The sequence below is a fragment of the Elephantulus edwardii genome, unplaced genomic scaffold, assembly GCF_000299155.1.
Source record: "Elephantulus edwardii isolate Elephantulus edwardi_28Jun2011 unplaced genomic scaffold, EleEdw1.0 scaffold00085, whole genome shotgun sequence".
NCBI classification, from domain to species: Eukaryota; Metazoa; Chordata; class Mammalia; order Macroscelidea; family Macroscelididae; genus Elephantulus; species Elephantulus edwardii.
Window position 1 is genome coordinate 13,497,148 of NW_006399835.1, and position 12,890 is coordinate 13,510,037.

A 12,890-nucleotide genomic window follows, 5' to 3' on the forward strand; every position below is an offset into this window, starting at 1 on the left:
TTCAATGAGAACATACAGGAAGAATTAAACAGTAACAATGCAGAAGGAAAATGAAGAAAGCAGAATCATGTAGGATAATAGAAAAAAAACCCAACATATCTGTGACTGGACTTCCATAATAGGAGAGTAGGAGAAAATAAAAGTCACCACCAAAACATGGAGAAAAGTGTACAAGAAAACTTTCCAGGTATCATGCAAAACAAGAAAATATAAATTTTAGAATCTCAGCAAACATCAAATAGATTGATTAGACCCCAAAAGAAAAACATCAAGACATATCATTGCCAAACTCTTTGATTAAAAGCAAAGATAAAATACTAAGAGCAGCAATAGAAAAACAAAAAGTCACCTACAAAGGAGAATGAAGTAGATTAAGCTCTGACTTCTCATTAGAAAGAAAACAATGGGATGGTATATACAGAAGACTGAAAGAAGGGGGTGGGGTTCTCATACCCAGCAAAGCTATTCATCAAATACAAAGAAGAAACTAGGTCATTTGCAGAAAAGCAGGAATTTAAGGAATACTGAAAACAAAATCACGTCTACAAGAAATACTATGGGAACACCTTCACATAGACACAACAGAGGAAAGTGAACGGACGAAAGCCACTAGCAACAACAGAAAAAACTGCAATGAAAAATTTAGCCTATCAATAATCACACTCAATAAGAATGACTTAAACACACTGATTAAGAGGAAAAGAGTACTAAAATGGATAAAATAAAACCACCAAAAAAAACCCAAATCTCATGAATATGTTACCTAGAAGAAACATATTGACAAAAAGAGGAGGAAAGATAGACTAAAAATCAAAGGGTATTAAAAAATACATATAAAAAAATGGCATCCAAAAAAAAAGCTGGAGTGGCAATACTAATCTCTGCTAAAGTAGACTTTAGGATGAAAACTATCATAAGGGTTAAGGAAGGACGTCCAATGTTTAAAGGCACTAGTTAACATCTATGCACCTAATTAAAGACTGGCAAAATACATGAAATAGTAGACTGAAGAAAGAAATAGACAATGTCACAATAGTATTAGGAAACACTACTCTCAACAAAAGGCAGGCCAACTCAAAAGAAATTCAACAAAGACAGAGAAGAACTGAACTATACAATTAGCCAACTCATCCTCTTAGGTGCATTCAGGGTACTTGACCTGAAAAAAAATGCAGTTTACTTTATTCTCAAGTGCACATGGTATGTTCTCCAGAACTGACCACATATTAAAATACAAAATGTGGCTCAGCAAATTAAACAACATTAAAATAAAAAAAGTACCCTCTCAGACTACACCACCATAAAGATAGACATTAACAATAAGAGGATAAAGGGGGAAAGAACACCCACATGGAAAATATGTAACATCTTACTTGAGCATTACTGGGTTTCAGAAGAAATAAAAATAAAAATTTAAAAGTTCCTCAAATGAAAATGAAATTACATCAAATCAAAACCTCTGAGATAAGACAGTGCCCAGAGGTCAGTTTCTAGCAATAAGCAAACACATTTATTAAAAAAAGGAAAGAGCAAAATAAACTGCTTAATTCAATAGTTCCAGTAAACAGAACAAAGAACAGCAGGTTAATCTCACAGCTCTAAAAGAAAGGAAATTATAAGGATAAGGTCTGAAATCAATGGTATGGAAGACATAAACATGATTGAAACCATCAACAAAACCATGGCTGATTCTTTGAAAGAGTTAATAAAATAGTCAAAACATTGGCAAGTTTAACTAAGAAAAAGACACAAACATTTCTAATAAGAAATGAAAGAGATAATACCACAGCAGAACTAGTTGATATTAAATTGACAATTTTGAAATATTATAAAATTTATACTCTGATAAATTTGAAAATGTATGGAAAATTTACATATTTCTAAAAACAGATAATCCGTCCAATTTGGCACAGAAAAAAAAGTGGAACTCTTGAACAGACACACCGCAAAAGATTAAATTGAGCAGGTTTAAAAATATTCCCCTTCCCAAAAAAAGTCCTGGCTCAGATGTCTTCATGGGTGAATTCTACAAAACAATCAGAGATGAACTATTACCAATTTTATTTAAATTGTTTCAAAAAACAGACAAAGATGGAACACTTCCAGAGACATTCTACAAAGCAAGCATAACCCTAATACCAAAGATATCACAAAAGATGGAAATTATAAATCAATATCTCTTGTGAACCTAGATACAAAAATCCTTCACAAAAATCTAAGCAAATACAGCCCAACAGTGTATCAACATGTACCTTGTGTTTTGTACAAACTTTCATTTACATTGTGTTTCATGCAATCACTTATATACAGTGTTTTTTTATAGAATTAATTTCTATTAGTCTGTGTTTTAATGAGGAAGGGAGGTTGGCTTTTGTCCAAGGCCTTTTCTGCATCAATTGATAGAATCATGTGGTTCTTGTACTTTGCTTTATTAATGTGATGAGTTACATGAATTTATTATTCTTGATATCCCAAGGAAATCAGAACTGAGACACAAATGGACATATGTACACCTATGTTCATAGCAGTGTTATTCACAATAGCAACAAAATAGAAAGAGCTTAAATGCCCATCAAAAAAAGAATGAGCTGAGAAGTTATGGTACATTCACACAATGGAATACTACACAGCACTAAAGCATCATGATTTGGGGGAGACTAGAGAGCAATATGCTGAGGGAAATAGTCACAAAAAGATAAATGTTGCCTCACGCCACTATCAATATCAAGAAGACAAATATTCTCACCACTGGGCCAATTGGCAGCATCAGGATGGATGGTGAAGAGATTAAGATTATTAACAACTTTAGTTTGTTTTACTCCACAGTCAACACTCTTGGCACCAGAAGCCAGAAAATCAAGAGACATATTGCAATGGGAAAGTCTGCTGTTAGGGACCTCTCCAAAGTACTGAAGAGCAATGGTGTCACTCTGGAGACTAAGGTGTGCCTGATACAGGCCATGGTCTTTACAATCACTTGCTATGCATCAGAGAGCTGGACAATGACTAAGGAGGGTAGAAGGAGAATTTAAGCCTTTGAGCTGTGGTACAGGAGAAGAGTATTGAATGTGCAATGTACTGAAAACGAACAGGTTCATCCTGGGGAGGGTTAAACCAGGCTGCTTCTTGGAGGTTTCGTCTGACACACTTTGGACATGTTGCAAAGTGGGATCAGTCCCTGGAGAAGGATGTCATGCTTCGGATGGTGGAGGGACAGCGCAGGAGAGGAAGACCCTCTATGAGGTGGATTGATTCAGTGACTGGGGTAATTGGGGTAGTTGCGTCAGACAGTGCAATTGTCTCAGGACAGAGCAGGGTTTAGGGCTGTTGTACATAGGGTGTTAAGAGTGGCAAATGACTCGAGGGCACATAAGAACAACAACAACAGTCCACTATTGTGATAATAGGAGGATGTTGTTGTTGTTGTTATGTGCCATCGAGTTGCTTCAGACTCATAGCAACCCTGTGTACAACAGCCCTAAACTCTGCTCTGTCCTGTGCCAATCGCACCGTCTCCGATACACACATCCTGATTACCCCAATCACTGAATCAATCCACCTCATAGGGGGTCTTCCCCTCCTGCGCTGTCCCTCCACCCTACCAAGCATGATGTCCTTCTCCAAGGACGGGTCTCTCCTCACAACATGTCCAAATATGTTAGACAGAGCCTTAGAATCCTTGCCTCCAATGAGCAGCCCGGTTTTACCCTCTCCAGGATGAATCTGTTTGTTTTCCTAGCAGTCCATGGTACCCTCAATACTCTTCTCCAGCACCACAGCTCAAGGGCATCAATTCTCCTTCTATCCTCCTTAGTCATTGTCCAACTCTCTGATGCATAACAAGTGATAGTGAAGACCATGGCCTGTATCAGACACAACTTAGTCTCCAAAGAGACATCACTGCTTTTTAGTACTTTGGAGAGGTCCCTAACAGCAGACTTTCCCATGGCAATACGTCTTTTTTCTTTTATTTTGGCAATACGTCTTCTAACTGAGGAAAATACGTAAAATTTATAGAAGGAGAAAGGAAAAGAGAGGAGTGACAGGCAAAGTGGAAGGGGTAAAAATCACTGAGATAGTAAAAGTTAGTGGGTGAGTGGAGGGGGGTAAAAGATTAGAAAATGTAAATGGGGACATGAAAAGACTGAGGGATAATAGGCATAGAGTAATGGTACTTATATAAAATATAATGCATATGATTGATTATATAAAATACAAAATATATGTACATAACAAGATTTATATGAATGACCATATGCAAATCAATAATTGTTTTAACTTCTATAGACATCACATGAAGACTCTGAAAAAATATATAATTGATACATGAATGACAATCTACACTCATAAATAGTATTAATAATGTATATCTCATTAAGTTGCACACAGAAGAACAACGTGACTTCTCAAGAAACCTCTCTTTGCCTGATAAAAACCACCACAATATTATCTGAGTCAAATGACTGCTATCTGTCTTTGTAAATAATTATTTTCGGCTATTATTGTCTCAAAAAGAAAAGATTAATTAATTGAGTTGTCATTACCTCCCCTCTAGAAAAAAGTCTTTAAATCTCAATTTCCCCATGTTTGGCATGAAAACAGCAATATCTATCTACTTCAAGGGCTGTTGTTGATGTTGTTGTTGTGTGCCATCAAGTCAGAACAGACCCATAGGCAGGTTTTTATCAAGAGTTAATGGCATGGCAGATTTCAAAGATGTTCATGGGAAATTTCAAAGTCCTGCTTTCAGGATTGCAGGGCAACTTCTTACCACTAGGCCACCAAAGCTCCCTACTTCAAGGATAGTTGTTGAAATTAAATGAGATAAGACACGTGATGTTTCTAACATAGAATCTAGAATACAATAACATTTGGGGGGGCATAGATAATAATCATAGCCTATGGCTGGATAATAGAACTTCCTGTTGGATTATCTTCCGAGCAGAATTTTCTTCTATTTACTTTATTTGACAAGGAAAACCTATCAAGTGGGAAAATGACAACCTCTTCAACAAATGGTGCTGGAAAAACTGGACTGCTACTTGCAAAAGCTGAAACAGGATCCACATCTCACACCCCACACAAAAATCAACTCAAGATGTAGCAGAGACCAGGAAGTTAAGTACAAAACCATAAAGTTCATGAGAGACAAACTGGTATCAAATTTAGACATCCTAGTCTATGGTATAAAGAGACTGCCAAATACAGCCAGAAATGAACAATCTGGAGAAGATAAAATAGATTAATAGAACCTTCTAAAGATTAAATCTCTGTGCTCATCAAAACTTTTTTTCAACAGGGTGCCAAAAAATCTACCTACTGGGAATAAACATTTGGCAGTACTATCTCAGACAAGGGTCTCATAACAAAAAGTTCACAGAATACTATTATAGGGCCTCCAGAGGGGGAAAAAAAAGGCTGATAACCCCATTACAAAATGGGCAAAAGACGTGGAAAGACTTTTCACTGAGGAAGGCATTGGAATAGTCAATAGTCACATGGAGAAATGCTCAAAATCACTGGCAATAAGACCCCAAAGAGATACCATCTCATCCCAGTAGCAATGGCAAAGCTTAGCAAAGCAGCAATCAATAAGTGCTGGAGAGGATGTGGAGAGGTGGGAACTCTCATATACTGTTGGTGGGATTATAAAATGGTACACTCTGGAACACGGTTTGGCATTTCCTCAAAAGTTGAACACAGAAACTCCATATTACTGTTGTAAAGAGAGAAGGATAACTAGTAAAACATGTATGGGAACCCAAGGGGAGGGAAGGGCTTAGAGCAAAGGGTTGAGGATAGGTAGGGGAGAAACCACAGAGTTGCAGTTTGGTGACTGGAGGGAGGGGGTAATGGAAATGTGAAAGATCTGACAGGAACCTGAAATGATTGGGTAATGATTGGCAATGTCCAGTGGTGATTGATTTTATAAAACATAATGCATGGAATGTATGAAATGCAATATGAATGAAGAATAGTGTGAGACACAATGTATATAAACTTTTTTAACAAATCAACATTTTATAAAAACCCAACACTAAATTGGCAGCTAGCACTTAACAACAACTTGCTTTCCTCTCAGTCTTAGCCAGCAGGGAGCTCAGGATATGAGGATTCTAGCCTGGAATTTTCATATAATTTCTCTCCCCCACTCAGCTCACTTCCTTATGTTGTTTTGCACTTTGGTTTTCAATACAATGGTTCTATTGTACCTGTGTCCTACAGATTTCCTTTTAAAAGCAGATATCAGATATTGCACAGCCATAAATGCAAATGAAACTCTGATGTTGCAACATGGATGAACCTTGAAAATATTATTCTGAGTAAAATAAATTTGTCACAAAAGGACAGAAGTATTGCCTTATTTCACTTATATAAGAGATCTGGAAGGCATGTGGTTTGAATCCACCAGTTACACCACATGAGAAAGATGGGCAATCTCCTCTGCGTGATTTATAGATTCTGAAAACCAGCTGGAGATTAGCTATGAATCAGCTCCAATTTTATGACCCCCTAACAACAACAACAACAACAACAACAACAACGTTTATTAGTGGTGACCAGGGACAAGGGAGTGGGGCAAAGGAAGAATCTTTATTTATGAGACATTGAGCTTTGGTGAGAGATGCTGGAAAAATTTGAAAAAGGACAGTGGTGATTGTACATGATAAACATGATTTCAACACTAAATTGGGCATAAAATCAAAGTGGGAAATGTTTTGTCTGTTTATCTATATATATCACAATAAGAGAAAGTAGATTTGGAATGAAGGAAGGAAGGAAATATTAGAGGTATACACATTAAATAAAGTCTTTCTTACAGCACTCTTCTTTCTGCAAACTAAAAGATTGGTGGTTCTAGTCCACACAGAGCCATTTCAAATAAAAAGTCAAGCAATTTCTTTCCATCAAATTAGCCACTGAAAAACCTGTGGAGTATAATTCTACTCTGCTAAGTACAAGGGCATTGTGGAATAGGAATTGACTCAGCCATAACTGGTTACTGGTTTTAATAAACTTAGCTGAGTTACAGGGTGAGAGCCACAGTTCACAGTTATCTTACCTCAAACGATGTTGTAAACCTTAAGCAAACAAAAATATTTTCTATGTTTAAATTGTGTTTTTGTTCTCATACATTTTCTCCCGCTGCTCTCTAAATATCAGCAACAACAACAAAAATTGCCCTCAAGTCAACTTCAAGTATGTCAGAGAAAGAACCGTGCTCCCCAAGTAATCAATTGTTGATTTTGGGGGGGAAGTAGATCATCAAGCCCTTCTTCTGAGGCAACGCTGGGTGAACTCAATCCTCCAAACTTTTAGATTATAGGCAAGTACATTAACACTTTGAACCACTCAGGAACTCTTACTGTTAAGGCAATGTTCTCTAAAAATACTGTTCCTCATGAAAAGATAGACTCATTATCAACTACTACTCCATCAACAGGCAATGCGTAGACTTCTTTTCTCTTTAGCCATAGATGTATACTGCATACATTGTTCCTGCTAACTTCCTCAATCTTCTGTTCCCACAAAGTGACTTTCTCACTTCCCTATCTTGCCTGTCATTCTATACTCATATTTACTCAGCTTCAATAGAAACTCTCTACCTTTGAACTTCTTTAATGAAAACCTCCACTGCCCAAGGAAACTACCATTAAGATTGCTGAGAGACTTTCCTGTAAGTTTCCATGAGGAAGGCCTTTGTTAATATTTTTATTTTACACACTGTCACCCTCATCTAAGATAGAGCCAGCTCTGGAACACTGCAGGTGCTTAATGAACATTTACAAAATCAACGGGGGTGTGAATTTTATGAGTCTTACACGATTCTTTCATTTACAACTTGGTTAACATACCAAGCTTTCTTGAAATGAAACTATTCTGCACCTGTTTGATGGTACACATATGTAAGTGTGTTCTTCATGATATCTTTTTTTTTAACTTAGTTGAATAACCCCAAGTCTATGTTATTAAATTTTGAGTTTTACTGTGTGATTAATTCTGTCAGGAGTTCAAAGAGCATAAAGGTGTCAACTCAACCATATCATTCTCCATTCTGTTATTTACAAATTCACATTTACGAATGGTTTAACTATACCTCAGCCAGCACAGATTGTGTACTTTTCATTTTTAAACATATTTTATTGATTTGCATATAATCATTCATATGCATTGTCTCATTCTTATAAATAGTATTTACTATCCAATCCTTGATATTTCTAATTGCTCTATCCTCTTGTCTATTCTATTTAATAAATGGAATCTTGGTGGGCAGCCTCAGCCAAGATAAGGCATTTTCCAGTACTGTGTGTATGTGGCAAAGACGGAAGAGCAATGCCTTCTACCATTCAAAGTTAAACATAAGTCTACATTACCTCTCTGGATCCTGATGACACACCTCCAGATGCCCAGTCCCAAAATGATGGTGGTCAACAGCCCACACACGATGGCAACCAGCTCCCTGAGGTTACAGACCTGGCAGGAAACCATGGTGAAGTCAAACCATAAATCCACTCCTGGATGAAAAACAATTAGCTTCTCTTTCTTCTTGAACCCAGAGGTCTAAACAGAGTGTATTCTAAAACATAAGAATAATCCTTCTTTCCCTCTTTTCAGTCATCAGGTAGACATCTCTTGATTTTTTTCAATTCTTGAATTTGATCACAATGCAATGCTTGTCAAATGGCCTAATAATAAGTTTATGCTCTCTTCACCATTTCCTCCTCCTTCCCCAGATGAGAATATGAGAAGAGTGATTATGAAAACCGAGCAATAACTCAGAGCAATAAAGAAGAAGAGGGAGGGAATAACCAAGCTGATCAAAGGGTAAATGTCTAGAGAAGCAAGAAGGGAAAGGAAACATCCCAGAGGAAAAACATCGCAGAGGGGGAAAAAAACATCCCAGAGAGGAAAGCAGAGAGTTTGTGGTTTCTGCTAGCGATATGCAGCTCAGGTTCCTGGACTGTGTGTTAGGAAGGACCAGAAATGGGAGACCAGCAGATGGTCCAAGACACACAAATATCTTCTTAAGAAAATGAAGTTAAAAAAAAGAAAATGAAGTTAATTGTTAGTGGTACATGAAACCATTTGCCTCTCCTTAAGGAGCCCATATTCTGCTGACAGTGCCTAGGCATTATTGCCATGAGTAAATTTTTTAAAGCCCTAAAGCCCAACATTACAATCACTCTAAGTTGCTGCAGCTCCGACTCGAGGTTTGAACTTCACTGTCCGTTGCTCAAACTCAACTTAGAGAAAGACAAAAGGAATATTAATCTTCCCAGTTAGGATTCTGTTCCTGGTACAGAGAACAGATACTGTGATCAACACTGACTCCTTGTATTCAAAGCCTTTGACATGTCAGGATTATTACCAAGCCTTCACATTCTCTCAGAAGGAGACCCCTGCAAGAGCTCTATTCACTGCCACCATGTGGAGTCTGACCCACAGCAACCTTCCACTGGGTCCCTGAGGCTGATAATCTTTACAGGAAGAAACTGCTCATCTCTCTCCAGCAGATCTGCTGAGGAGTTAGGATTTCTTAAAAGCCTTCAAGTTGCTCTTGTTCATTGTGAATTACTGAACGTGCATTATTTGACTGTGGAATCCTCTTCTGAAATAATTGAACTCCTCTCCATTATGCTGAGTGAAATATCTCAGTCACAAAAAGACAAATACTGCATAGTGCCACTGTAGTAGAACGGGACTGACATGAGGGTTGAGGTAAGACAGAAAAACTGGATAAATTATGTATACTGCATTGAAACAGATGACATAGAGAACAGTTTAAAAGTGATATATGATAGGGTAATATGGTTATCACAAGAGTCCACTATTAAGGTTGCATAGTGAAGTGTACTCGGGGAGGGGGCAGGGGGATTGTATACCAATGAAGGAATTTTTCTTTTACTTTTCAAAGAGAGTGGCGAACTGTGGGGGGAGGGTTGGGCAGGGAGAAAAGTGCAACAATGAATGAATAAAAATCCAAAATCTCTGTAATTGTTTATTAAAATTAATAAAAAAGCAACTGAACTCCTCTCAGGGTTGTTAGTGTTGTTCAGCATACACTGTGAAAGTATTGCCCTGGGTAATCAGCTGGAGAATAATAGTCTTAGCTGAACAATATGCTAAAGAAACTGGCAATGTTTGCCATCTAATGATGTTGCCTTTCTCTTATAAGGTTCCCAATGTTTTGAAAGGGTTGGTCTATCAAAAAATCACCTTCAGTGGTATTTAGACATTTCCTCTCACAGACTTAATAGAAACGGTGTAGTCCTGGGATGTTGCAATGGCTCTGGTTTCTTACATTCTCTATTTCTTCATCAGTAAGACTAGGTTTAGGGAGTTCTGATAGTCTACTGGGTAAGGGGTTTTGCTGTCAATCCCAGGGCAAATGGTTTAAATCTACCAACCTCAAGAGAAAAATGGACAATCTCTTCAAGTGCAATTTACATTCTTTGAGAACCTGTTGGACTGAGATACAAGTTGTTTCTAATGCAACAGCAAAGAGTTCAGTTTTAAGACCAGGGTTTAGAATGCTTGATAATTGTTTGGCTAAGAGCTGACTGGAACAACACTTCAGCAGAGACCTGCCAGGAGTCCAGGCTGGGTTTAGAAGGGTCGTGGTACTAGGGATATTGTAGCTAACGTTAGATGGATCTTGGCTGAAAGCAGAGAGTACAGGAGGAATGTCTATCTGTGCTCCATTTATTATGCAAAGGCGTTTGACTGTGTGGATCATAACAAACTGTGGCTGACTCTGAGAAGAAGGGGAATACCAGAACACTTGATCGTGCTAATGAGAAACCTCTACTGGGACTAAGAGGCAGTTGTCAGAACAGAGCAAGGAAACACTGCATGGTTCAAAATTGGGAAGGGCGTACTCCAGGGATGTATCCTGTCTATATACCTTTTCAACCTATATGCAGAACAGATCATCCAGGAGGCTGGGCTCTATGAGGAGAAATGCAATATTAGGATTGGTAGAAGATCTATCAACAATCTGCATTACACAGATGACACAACCCTGCTTCCTGAAACTGAGGAGATCCTGAAGTGCTTGCTGCAGAGGGTCAAGGACTGCAGCCTCCAATATGGATTGAGGCTCAATGTCAAGAAGACAAAGATTCTCACCACTGGACCAATTGGCAGCATCAGGATGGATGGTGAAGAGATTGAGATTGTTCACAGCTTTAGTCTGCTTGGCTCCACAATCAACACTCTTGGCACGAGCAGCCAGGAAATTAAAAGACGTATTGTCATGGAAAAGTCTGCTGTTAGGGACCTCTCCAAAGTACTGAAGAGCAATGGCGTCTCTTTGGAGACTAAGGTGTGTCTGATACAGGCCATGGTCTTTGTAATAACTTGTTATGCATCAGAGAGTTGGACAATGACTAAGGAGGACAGAAGGAGAATTGATATCTTTGAGCTGTGGTGTTGGAGAAGAGTATTGAGGGTACCATGGACTGCTAGGAAAACAAGCAGATTCATCTTGGAGAGGGTTAAACTGGGCTGCTCCTTGGAGGCAAGGATTCTGAGGCTTCATCTAACATACTTTGGGCATGTTGTAAGGAGAGACCAGACCTTGGAGAGGGACATTATGCTTGGTAGGGTAGAGGGACAGTGCAGGAGGGGAAGTCCCTCTATGAGGTGGATTGATTCAGTGACTGGGGTAATTGGGATGGGAGTGTCAGAGACAGTGCGATTGGCACAGGACAGAGCAGAGTTTAGGGCTGTTGTACATAAGGTCGCTATGAGTCACAAGCGACCCGACAGCACATAACAATAACAGTGGAGGGGAAAGCCCAGACATAATTTCAGAATACAGATGTTTAAACCTACATAAGAATATGAATTCCTATTGGTTATAGATATATTTGTAAATTAAGATATCTCATTTCTGTTGAGTCTGAGCTAACCCACAGCTTTTCCTCCACTGGGTTTTCAAAACTATAAATTGCACAGGAGGAGATTCCTCATCTTTCTCTCTCAGAGACTCTGGTGGACTTAAACTGGCAGAGTGACTCTGTAATTAGCAGCTGGTGTATTTGAACTACATACCTTTAGGATAGCATAACAGTTCCTTTCCACTAGGCCACCAGAACTCAGTGAAGCCATGAATATGTATAAATGGAGACAAAGAGATACATAGTTACTTACAAATGGACACACAAACAAGAGGATGAGAAAGAATAAAATAAAAAGAACTAGAATGAGGGTAATTCACTCTTTATTCAATTTTTTAATATGTATTGAATATTATATGCAGACACAGTGCCAGGTATGAGGGAACAAAAGTAAACAACAGATTTTTTTTTGTTCTCACACACTTGTTCTATGCCCTTAGACAAGCTATGGAAATGTCCTGGCCTCCAATTATTCATACTTAAAACAATCTGGTTGACCAGCTGCTATTTTCAACTACTGTGTATACATGTAAAAGTTGGACAATGACTAAGAAAGATCAAAGAAGAATTGATACCTTGGAGTTGTGGTGTTGGAGAAGGGTACTGAGTATCCCAAGGAGCGCCAAAAAGAACAAACAAGACTGTTTTGGAGGAAGTGCAATCAGGGTGCTCCAAAGAGACAAGGGTGGTGAACCTCATCTCACATACTTTGGGACATATTGTCAGTAGGGGTCATCATCCTGATGAAGGATATCGGGCTTGGGGAAAAAAGGGTGTTGACAAAGAAAAAGCCCCTCAAAGCAATAGAATGACATAGTTGTTCCAACAATGGACCTGAGTACAGTGGAGATTGTAAGGATGGTGTAGTATAATGTAAGATTTTGATCTCTTGTTCACAGGGTCATTATAGTTCAGAATCCACTCAATCACACTTAACAGAGTTGATCATTTCAGTCCTGAAGACATTTGTTGAATATGAACAAGTTA

At 38.4% G+C, this 12,890-nt stretch overlaps 1 protein-coding gene across 1 annotated transcript in view; it reads right to left on the reverse strand.

Annotated features, from left to right (window-relative positions):
* The window catches only part of GPR128 (G protein-coupled receptor 128), a 120,946-nt gene extending 112,456 nt beyond the window's left edge, over positions 1 to 8,490 (reverse strand). The window contains exon 1 of the mRNA XM_006890040.1: positions 8,376 to 8,490. Coding sequence (XP_006890102.1) covers positions 8,376 to 8,490 — 115 coding nt within the window. The remainder of the gene's footprint in view (positions 1 to 8,375) is intronic.
* Between the last annotated feature and the right edge of the window lie 4,400 nt (positions 8,491 to 12,890).